At 60.8% G+C, this 10,463-nt stretch overlaps 2 protein-coding genes across 2 annotated transcripts in view; both read right to left on the bottom strand.

Moving 5' to 3' along the window:
• Positions 1–1,122: 1,122 nt before the first annotated feature.
• CUNH20orf204 (chromosome unknown C20orf204 homolog) lies at positions 1,123–6,159 on the bottom strand. Its single transcript, XM_037733894.1, has 3 exons — positions 6,094–6,159; positions 2,260–2,535; positions 1,123–2,175 (listed from the first exon to the last, which is right to left on the bottom strand). Exons 1-3 carry the CDS (start codon positions 6,157–6,159, stop codon positions 1,123–1,125), a joined length of 1,395 nt encoding a protein of 464 aa, XP_037589822.1.
• Positions 6,160–6,737: 578 nt separating this feature from the next.
• The window catches only part of PRPF6 (pre-mRNA processing factor 6), a 46,984-nt gene continuing 43,258 nt past the window's right edge, over positions 6,738–10,463 (bottom strand). The window contains exons 20-23 of the mRNA XM_037733893.1: positions 9,619–9,740; positions 8,325–8,328; positions 7,711–7,837; positions 6,738–7,000 (exon numbers count right to left, since the gene is read on the bottom strand). Coding sequence (XP_037589821.1) covers positions 6,848–7,000; positions 7,711–7,837; positions 8,325–8,328; positions 9,619–9,740 — 406 coding nt within the window. The 3' untranslated portion in view covers positions 6,738–6,847. The remainder of the gene's footprint in view (positions 7,001–7,710; positions 7,838–8,324; positions 8,329–9,618; positions 9,741–10,463) is intronic.

The raw sequence follows: 10,463 nt of genomic DNA, 5'->3' as shown, positions 1-10,463 counted from the left end.
AGCAGGAAGGGAGCACTGTGGGTGGGCAGGAGCCGTGGAACAGCCCAGGAGGCCACGCATGGGTCCTAGGACAGGAGAGGAGTGCTCTCCCCATGGCCCAGGGGTTGGAGTAGGTCCAAGTGCAAGAAGCCAGCTGCCCTCGAGGAAACAAGAGAGTGGGAGCCTTCACGGAGGGGCGGTCACCATTCTGTCCCTGAGCCCAGCCCAGACTCCTGGACTCTCTCTCCAGGCCCCAACTCAGCTGCCTTCCAGACACGCTGTGCTGTCTATACCTTATGTTCCACACCCCAGCACGCCCAGCTGAGCCCAGCCATGTCCGTGGTGCCCCAGCTCCCTCAGGGACCTCAAACAGACCCATTCCCTCTGCAGTGCTCGCCAGAGGCCCACCCAGGTACTCCAGCCAGGACCCTGGGCAGCCTGGACCTGTCCTCACCCCTTCATCCTCACCAGCCCTCCATACAAGCCACGGGGATCTTTCTAAATCCCCACTTTAACATCCTCCTTCACCAAAGACCTTCCGCTGCCTCGGGATATGTCCGAGCGCCTCCGTAAAGTGCTTTGGCTCCAGCCGGGGCTCCTGCACCCCGCCTCTCCCCGTCATCCCTCCTACACTGGCCCATGCTGGCCCCCACGGAGCAGGCACGGCAGAACTAGGCCTGGCAACACTTGCTGGGTGCTTGGCCAGGGACTCTGTCAGAAGTGCTTCAGAGTCCAAGGCTCTGAAGTCCAGGAAGCTTGGCTCCCCAGCCTCCAGACAGAGAACCCTGGGCCTGGGTCTAAGACCAGCTCTAACACTGCCGGCTGTGTGATCTGGGGCGGGTCTCACAACCTCCCCGCGCTTCAGTTTCCCCATCTGTAAAACAGAAACGGTAGCTCTGTTGCACAAGCTAAATGCATTGACACAGTGTGGGGCTGGGTCAGGGTCAGCTTAGGGGGTTGCTTCTTTCAGACCTGTGCATCAGATGGGGGAACCAGGGGTCAGTCCCCCAGCAAATGGAGGGTTCCAGGGGCCAGAAAGCAGATCCCCGGCAGCCTGGCCAGTCCTGCAGAGGGGGCTGGGCAGTCTCTGAGCCCAGGCCGTGGCCACCCCTCCTGCGGCAGCAGGAAATAGCCTGGCCAAGCTCACAGCCAGGGCCCGCAGCTCCCGCTTCCCTTCGGGCCCGTTTCCTTTATCCGGTTGTTTTGCTCCGAATTCACCAAGTCCAGCCTTCCCCTCCCCTCAATTTCCACCCCCTGCCCCGGTCCAAAGCGGAGCAGGACGGATACGTGACGTTTTAGGGGCCCCAGGAGTCCCCCGATCTGCTCTCCGCCCAGCCGCGAGCAGCGAGCAGCGAGCAGCGCACCGAGCCGGAGCGCGCCCAGCGTCCCGCGCCCGCCCTCTGCTGCCCGAGGCTGGGAGCGGCGGCTCCGCCCCGTCCAGGTGCGACGGGAAGTGCCGGTCCCGCGTTCCCCTCCACCGCTCCCCGCCGTGGAGGCGCAGACCCGGCGGCCCCAGGCCACAGACGCGTGCGAAGGGAGTGCAGGACCGCGGCGCCAGCTCCGTTTATTGAGGCCTCCGGCGCGGGGAGGGCGCGCTCCTCCGAGACCCAGCGGCGGCCGGGCGCGCTTTCCCCAAGCCCCGGGCCCTCCGGGGCACGCGGGCTGCGTCGAGCGAGGGGCCGAGGTCGCCAACAGGTCGACATGATCTGCCGCGGCCCCGCTGCTTCTCCCACGCGGGGCGCTCGCTGGAGGCAGGGCCGGGGCGGGCCGCGCTAGGAGCCCCCGGAGGCCGCGGCGCGCAGCGCGAAGAGCTTCTCCCAGCAGGTGGCGACGGCGTCCAGGGCGCGCAGCAGGAGCTGCCTCCGGCCGCCGCGACGCCGGGCACGGCGCCTCTCGGGCCGCCGGCTCCGCTGTCGGGGACAGGGCGGTCAGCGAATGCGCACGGCCCCCGCGCCCAGCCCGGTCCGGGAAGGGAGGCGACGCCCGGCCCGACCCCAGCCTAGGCCGGTGGAGCCCCCGCGGGGTTGGGGGAGGCGCGCACACCTGGCGCAGCGTCCTGCAGTGGCGCCGCATCACCGCCTCGGTGCGCACAGCCGCCGTCCAAGCCGCTCTCTCCAGGGCCCCGCGGCGGCCCCCGGTCACCGCCCGGCGCAGAGTCCGACCCAGGGACGAGATGGACAGGAGGATACTGTGCTCCTGGGGAGGGAAGGGAGGAAGGCGGGTGGGGGGAGACTGAGAGGAGCCGGCCGGCGAGCATGGGTAGGGGCGCCTCCTCCGTACCTTCTGGGCGCCGCAGGAGGCCCCAGGCCGTCGCCGCCGTCCCGAGCCCCCGGGTCGAGTCGGGTTTTTCTGCATGAAATGAAAGTGTCTGGAGCCTGGCCTGGTCCTTTCGGCCCCCGCCCCGCCCCACCTCTTGGCGGCCTGCAGATCCTCGAAGATGATGGCGCGATAGTGGCGGAGCACGTCGGGGACGCTGCAGGCGGGGGACTGGGCGCGGCTTGGCGCCGTCCCCAGCAGCGCCAGCAGGAGCGCCCAGAGTGCAGGCTTGGGGGGCACCTGGAGGAGACAGCAGGTTGGGGTTCCCCACACAGGACGCAGCCAGCCCACCTGCACTTTGCTTCCATAGCCATAGAAGGCACACCCCCTGCCCCACCCCATGGGATCTCTGAGCCTTACGAAATGGACATGTCACCAATCAAGAAAGGCTCTAGGCACAGGCCTGGCAGGATAAATCGGGAGCGACAGCAGCTAGATCTGCAAACCACACAGCTCTATGCTCCCTGCGAAGATGTGCAGCGCGAGTGAGGCGGGCTGGGAGGCCATGTCACTGACCTGAAGAACCCAGCAGGAGACAGGACAGGCCCAGGGGCAGGAGAGCCTGGCACTGTAGTCCCTGTGGGAGTGGGGCCGGCAAGGGGTGGAGCGCCCGCAACACTGCACAGGGCAGGGCCCCTCTGGCCCCACACAGCTCGAGTGGGGCTGGTCTGCAGGCTCCTGGGGGTACAGTGGGAAGTTGTCCCAGTACAGCTTCCATCTCACTTGTGGCCATGCCCATTCAACCTATTCAACCCCACACCTCCCGCACTGGTGCCCTCTGGGTTAGCTCACAGAGACGGGAGAATCTGGTCTCCTGGTACCCCCAACCCAATTGGGGCAGGCGTAGGGGCTCAGAGCTTCAAGGCACACCCTATTGGAAGGGGAAGGCTCGGGGGACTCCAAGAAGCCACAGAGGAGGAAGGGGCCACCACATCCAGCCCCAATCAACAGATGCAGAAGCCCCTCTGCCTGTACCAGCCTGTCCCATAGGCCTCCCCCGAACCAAAGTGGAAGGCCTGCTCCCACAGGGAAAAAAGCCCAAACAGCAAGGAGACGGCTGATGGCCCCCAGGTTCCCAGCCCCCAAACCTTCCCCTGGGCCCCCAGGCTAGAGTCAAGACAGCAGATCTAGGGCTGGAAAATTAATCGTGCGAACCCGACCGCGATGACAGGACTCGACTCGGCTTCCCAGCCCTGGCAGGGGAGCCTGGCCAAGCAGCACCCCAACCCTCACCTAGAGCTGGGGGCCTGGGGCTGGGGTGGCAGCTCCTGCTAGGAGCACCAAGCAGCAATGGCTGGAAGAGCAGATGGTTTGCCGTGGCCCCTTCTTGAAACCTGGCCCCCCCATCATACACGCCACGGCCAACTTGGCGGGTTCAGAATTGCCACGTCATCCTCTGCCTGCTGTGGGTCAGAGATTCATCGCGAGAACCAGAGCCCGACTCTTGAGCAGGCTTGCTGGAGCCACAAGATGTGCAGCACCTGCTGGGCCTCACCCAGGTGGGGAGACGGGCTGGGCTGCCCAGGAGTCCCACCGAGCTTTTTGGCAGTATTTCCTCGGTCAAGCCTCAGCTCAGCTTAGGGTGGCCTGGCACCCAGGAGCCCCCCCTCCCCACTACCAGGAGCCAGGGTCACCCACCCACTGCCACCCACAGTGACACAGTGACCGGAGCCAACCAGAGGTTCCTCGGTGGGGGCTCAGCAGAACAAGCAGTATCTCCTGGGCTGTGTACCCCCAGCCCCTCCACCCAAGTGAGCCCCCTCCCTAGAGGAGGCCCACAGCTGCTCACCATGGACCTTTCAGGATCTTGCCCTCCCTCACTCCCGCCAGCAGGCCATGCACATGATCCTGGGTCCTCAGACGGGGTGTGCAACGCCACACCGGGGCCAACACCAGCCAACAGCTTCCCTGGACAGGCTGCCTGGAGGACTGCAGAGGCACAGGCCAGGCGGAGGCTTTTGAAGTTGGCTCCTTCAAGCTGAGGGAGGGAGCAGGAGAGGCCACGCAATCCCAGCCCTGCCCCTTCCCTCTCCCCACTCCCTATCACTTCAATTAACCTGGCCCTGAAGCTGAGCCGCCACCTCTCCCAGGGGATCCAGGGCGCTGCTGTGGGTCTTGGATTAACTTGTCAGTCTCAAAGACCCCGTTCGGTCAAGGAGGGGTGGGCGCCCCATGGGCTGGGGCAGTGCAGGGCCCAGCTGGTGGGGGAGGGGAGCCAGGTGAGACAGGGGCCAACTCTGGCCAGCGAGAGCTGCCTCCCCCAGGATCTGGCCAAGCAGCAGAGCTGGTGGGAGCCCCTCTTCCCCTCCCCAGCTGCCAGACCTGCAGCCTGACATCCAGGGGGCCCTGCCCCAGCGGGTCCCAAAACGTGGGCTTCTGGGGCCCCCACTGCCCGCCTGGCCTCACTCCTCCTGGGCTGAGGGGTGCCCTCGCTGAAGCTACTGCTCTGCTGCCTGTGGTGCCAGCGCACCCCGGTTTGCAGCCTGACAGGCAGCAGTGAAGAGACGTCTCAGAACCACCTCTGAGGAGCAACTCACCTTTCTGGGCTGAAAAAATTCAGTTGAAGAAAAGTCAGGGTAGTTTCCCAGGAGGAAAAGTCAGTGATTCACACAGTAGTCAACAACAGACCACACAGGACAGGGGTCCCCCAGGGTTCTAGCACTGTATCTTCACGTCTCTGCCTCTTCATGTGTTTAACGCTAGAAGTGCCCACAGTGACAGGCTGTGCAGGTCCGCAGCCCAGGAGTCCAGGCTGGCGGTGCAGGAGGCCGTGCCTGCCAGGCTTGCGTAAATGCACTCTGAAGTTTGCAAGACGACCACATCACCTAGCAAGGTGTTTCTCAGAATGGATCCCTACTGTTGTGACGCACAGCTGTAGTGTGACCACCTCGAAGCTTTTTGAGAAAACCCCACAGAGGCAAGACAGAGACACTCATGGACGGCGCAGGCGCCCTGGAATTCTCCAAGGGCCCCCTGCAGGAAGCCTCCCCTGAACATGGCCGGACACATGCTTTTCTGTGTGACCCCTCAGTGCCCACCCAGCATTGGCCATGCTCAGCTCCAAGGTCAGAGCAGTGCCAAGAAGCCAGGCCTTCCCTCCTGGCTTCCTCCCTAGGCCTTGGTTTCCACATCTGCAAAGAGCCAGGCTGGCTTATAGACTCCAAAAAGCTGCAGGACCCTCTTCATCTTCAGAGTAAATTCTGAAGGCTCCCTCATTCCTCCATCTCTCCACGAGATATCAAAGGAAACTCCTCCCCAAGTTTCAATGAGAACACTCATGAAGCTTCAGCAGCTCCTCCTCAGGATGGGGTGAGGAAGGACTTCCAGATTCCAATGATTTGAGCTGGACCCCAGGCTGCCTGCCCAGCAGAGACCAACCAGCAGTTTCTGACCCCACACAGGGGTCCCTTGCCCTGGACTGGCCATGTCCTTGAGGTCTCCAGAACCAGAGAAAGGGGACCCACACCCACATCCTGGCCTAGCAGGACCACCCCATGTGCAGACAGGGCTCCCCCACCCCAGCCATTCTCACTCATCAGAGCAGGGCAGGCAGACCACCAGGCCGAGCACAGGCCCCATATGCAGGAGGGCAGAGCTGTGGGTCAGGGCCTGGCCACCCGAGACTGTCACTGGCACCACAGGACAAGGTGGGACCCTCGGGGGCTCCCCTCTCACAGGGAACGTCCAGGGACAGCTGCTCTCCAGCAGCCTCCTCCTCCCCGGCAGGCCTGAGCCACTCCACCCACAGCCTCCGGGCCAGCCATGACCTCCAGCCAGATGTCTCCAGCCCTGGCCTACACAAAAGAGCCAGCTGGCTCGCAACTGAAAGCGCACACAGGATCCAGGCCTGAGGAAGTCCTTCATCCTCACACAGCTAAGGCTGAAAAGAAGCCATGTCTCCCAGGTAATACAACTTTCGATTACAAGTGCTTTAGGGGTTTAACTGTTAATGATAAGTTAGCAAAAATAAACTCACCTCCAAAAGTAAGAACACTCTTACTGGTGACACCGCCACTCAACATGTGCCTGAGGGGCCTGGGAGGCAGTGTGGAGAGGCCCTGGGCAGAGCTGAGCTCTGCTGTTCGCACTCAAGACCACAGGGAGGCCCCAGGTGTCCCCTGACCAAAACCCTTGCAGGCGGCGCCAGGCTCCTGTGAGCACCTTGGCCTGCACACAGCTCCATCCCCACTGTCTCCAGCTGTCCGCACACATGGCTTTCACCCAAACATCTGCACCCCACCACCTTCTCCACAGTCTTGGGGAATCCCGGCACCGCCAGTGTCTCCTCCGTGAGACACCAGCTGTCTGCAAGAGGCTTCTGCCCAAGCAAGGGCAATCCCAACCACCCCAGGACAGCATGGGACAGGCCAGGACAGGCCCAACTGGGGCAGCAGAAGCAGGAGCCAGGGAAGAGCCCCAGAGAAAACCAGCAGGCCACCCGCTCTGACACAAGACATAAAAACTTTTACTGGAGGATAATGAAGGACACAGCCCAGAGCCCTCCACACGCCTCCCCTGTGCAGCCCAAGCTCTGTCCATGGAGACCGGCCAATCAGAAGGTGTTCTTGATGCGGCCAGCCACCAGCCTAAGGACCTCCCCAATCTTCTTCTGCCAGTTGGCGATGTCCTTGGACACGGCGCACCACAGCTCCCCATGCCGAGGTTCTGCACTCTCACAGCGCTTCCTCACCTCCTCCTGCTGCTCCTGGTGGGACCACAGGGCACTTCAGGCAAGGGCCCTCCCAGGCCACTCCCCACCTGCCCCCACGCAGACCTGGCTCTGGCAGTACCAGCCCCAACTGGCGGGTGTGGGGGCACAGGCCCTGAACCAGAAGGCAAAGCTCTTCCAGGTGTGTTCCTCAAAGGAGCCCCTCCTGAGGAGCATGGACTCCCAATTCTGCGTCTCACACAAGTGCTCACATCTGCCTTCTCCAAACAAGGAGTCAGGCTTCACATGGGCTGGCACCACCTTCCAAGGAGGACCAGGACAGCCTGCCTGCCCTCCAGCACAGAGCTGATGATGCTTGGCTCCAGGGAGGCAGGTGGGAGCAGAGGGAGCTGCTGTCGAGGCTCTCCCAGAAAGCCACACCCAAGCTCAGCCCCAAGAGAAAGGCCAACTCCATTCCCATTCCTAAGGTGAGCGCAGGCTCCAGCCAACAGATAACTCATTAAAATGCGCAAGCAGACAGGCCACTCCAAGGGACTGGGCACCTCAGTTCCAGGGTGTGGGGCTGCGAGGCTACAACCAGAAAACGACGCAGAGTCAGAGACTGCCTCATGGGGAGGTGCCGAGGATTCTGTGCCCCACCCACCCTGTCTATCCTCCCAACCCGGGCAGAGTCACGCTGGCCTTGGCCACCTCCTAGAGCCCCCGGGGCTGGCGGAACTCCCCGCCACAGACCCAGAGGGCCTCACCTCAGTGCCATGCTGCAGCTCAAACTTGTAGAAGAAGGCCCAGGCGTCCCCCAGGTCCGAGTCGATCTTCACAGTGCGATGGAACCACTCCCTGGCCTTGGTGATCTTCCGCTCACTCCAAAACAGCCTGTTCCGGAAGACAGGTGGGCACCCAGAGTGAGTGGCTGCAGAAGGGAGCCCTGGGCAGGGAAGGGCTCCAGGGCAATCAGCCTCATTCCTGACACGGCAGCCCACTCAGGAAGGCTCGAGGAGCAGGGCCTGGGTTGATCAGGAAATTACCCCAGATCATTAACTTGAAGCCATCCTTCATGGGTCTAACCAAATTCTTTCCTTCTTTTTTTGTTTTGAGACGGAGTCTCGCTCTGTCACCAGGCTGGAGTGCAGTGGCACGATCTCGGCTCACTGGAACCTCTGCCTCTAGGGTTCAAGCGATTCTCCTGTCTCAGCCTCCCGAGTAGCGGGGACTACAGGTGCCACCACCACGCCTGGCTCGTTTCTGTATTTTTAGTAGAGACGGGGTTGCACCGTGTTGGTCAGGCTGGTCATGAATTTCTGACCTCGTGATCCGCCCATCTCAGCCTCCCCAAGTGCTGGGATTACAGGTGTGAGCCAACATGTCTGGCCCAAGTTGTTTCTTAAAACAAAAAATTCACACAGAGAAACATCTTCAAAATCCTTAAAATCAGGGTCAAATATAAGGAGATGAAACTAAACCTGACAAATACTTGAATTACAACTTTGATGAGGATAAATTACGCAGTTTCAGCTCCTCCCCGAGACACCTGCTGGATCATCCTGCCCCCCCTGGCCTCCAGCAGCAGCTCCAGTGAGCACTGAGAACGTGGGCTCCGGGCAGCGCCAGGGCCTGGGCCTGTGGCCCACAGCTCTCACACCACCGTGCCTGCCAGACACACAAACACCTAAAACCAGGCCCAAAAAGGTCCACACTGGACTATGAAGTGGCCAGGTGAGAATGCACATGGCACCCCCACCCACTGCTAGAGAAAGGACGGTGGGTGCTGGCTGCTGGGTGCGCTGGCAGGCCTGGGACTCTGTGCTGCTGCCACCGTCTCCTCAGGGTCCCCTCCCTCAGAGCCAGAGGCATCAGAGTCAAGAGCCAACATGAGGAACCCTCCACTCCAGGCAGCTGTTTGGGCTCGTCTCAGTTGCCAAACGGAATAATTCCACACTCTGATAACCTGATTGTTTTTTAAGCCTTGTGGTATTCTTAATTGCCTGGTGTTAGATAAACTGTGATTTAAAGAACACAAACCCAGATAGCAGACACACAGAACACTGGCTTGGGAATAGCAAGGAGTGACTTATTGACTTTAGCAAAGCCTTTTATGGGGTTTTATGGCTTCCCTATCAGATTGTCACCGAGAAGTCACTCTGTGAGGTGGACGCACAGGCAGGAGCACCAGGCAGACACAAGCCTCCCTGTGGGAAGCCTTTCTCATTTGTCGGGGGCCTATGGGCAGGGGAGAGAAGGTGCCCCACAGGCAGCAATGTGGGGCAGCACCCAGACCTCTGGAGACCAAGCACCACTGCCACCCAGTGCTGGGGAGAAGGGATGGAGAGAACCCAAGAGCCAACACTAGAAGGCTGCTGTCTCTGCATGACCCGTGGCAGGGCAGGTGGAGGGGAAGTCGGGCACATGAGCTGCTGGAGCCAGACAAACCACCTCTGCCAGGTGAGCCGACATCCCCAGCTGCAGCCTCAGAAGCCCAGGGTTCTTCTAAGAACTCTTTCACCCCCACATGGTCACTTCCTAGCCACCGGCCCACACTCAGGCCCAGCTCCTTCCTGGGCTGTCCTCTTTCTGGAAGGAAGCAGAGACTCTGGGTCAGGATGGTCCTGAGCTGCCCACTGTGCCCACACCTGGCAGGCCTTTGCCCATGTGCACACAGAGTCTGCACACTCTGCACCACGCCACATGCTGCTGCCTGTGAAGTTCTAGAGTGGCGTCCCCTGAGTCTCCAACCCAGCAACCAGCACAGCAGTGTGAACCACACGGTATGAGGTCGCTCCTTTACACCACGTCTCCTGAGACAGCCTCCAGAAAACAAATCAGGCTCAAATCCCCAGCTCTGGCTTATTTACGGGGTCACAGAGCTGAAAGTGATTTCCTGTCCCAACAGAAAGCTTCTTGTCCAAAGGGGCTTTGCTTACCACTTAAATTCTACATGAACATCAGCAAATCTATCTTGTAACCCAGCCCTGTGTAGGCATAAACTAAAAAACTGCAGAGACAAAGAGAGCAGCCTCCTAGAAAAAGCTGGAACAAAGGAAGGGCTGAACCACACCCAGGGGATCCCTGGGGAAGAGCGGCAGAGAGAAGGGAAGAGGGAGGGAGAGAGGGGGAGACAAGGGGCAGGGGGGAGAATCCACCACGTGTACTAAAGAAGAAAGGAAGCCAGAAGTGTTGGGGGATGTCAGGGCTGGGGAGGGGGGAGGAAGGAAAGAGAAGGGAAGAGGGAGGGAGAGAGGGGGAGAGAGGGGGGGAGAGGGAGAGAGAGAGAGAGAGAGTGTGTGTGTGTGCGTGTGTGTGTGAGTGAGTGAGTCTATATGCCAATAACTTACCTGTTGTCTTTGGTTTCCTGGTATTTCTTGATCCTGGGATTCTACTGAAGCAACTTTTTCCCAAAGAAGTAATACTTCCTGGGTCAGGCATTCCACAGCTGGTATGTCTTCAGGAAAATCAGTTGTATTTGCAGGTCCTAGAAGTCAAAAAGTAAGTGTAAACATGAAAA

This window comes from Cebus imitator, unplaced genomic scaffold (genome assembly GCF_001604975.1).
Source record: "Cebus imitator isolate Cc_AM_T3 unplaced genomic scaffold, Cebus_imitator-1.0 Scaffold555, whole genome shotgun sequence".
Taxonomy (NCBI): domain Eukaryota; kingdom Metazoa; phylum Chordata; class Mammalia; order Primates; family Cebidae; genus Cebus; species Cebus imitator.
Note: the sequence above shows the minus strand (reverse complement) of the source record. Positions and strands in the feature narration are given on the sequence as shown.

Bases quoted from the DNA above. Each gene is read 5' to 3' on its own strand.
- CUNH20orf204 (XM_037733894.1), bottom strand. From the start codon at position 6,159: ATGAAGGACTTCCTCAGGCCTGGATCCTGTGTGCGCTTTCAGTTGCGA. The intron at 2,536-6,093 runs GTAGGCCAGGGC...TGTCTCCTCCAG, and splicing joins GAGCCAGCTGGCTCTTTTGT to GTGCCCCCCAAGCCTGCACT. The intron at 2,176-2,259 runs GTACGGAGGAGG...TTCCCTCCCCAG, and splicing joins CCTCCTGCGGCGCCCAGAAG to GAGCACAGTATCCTCCTGTC.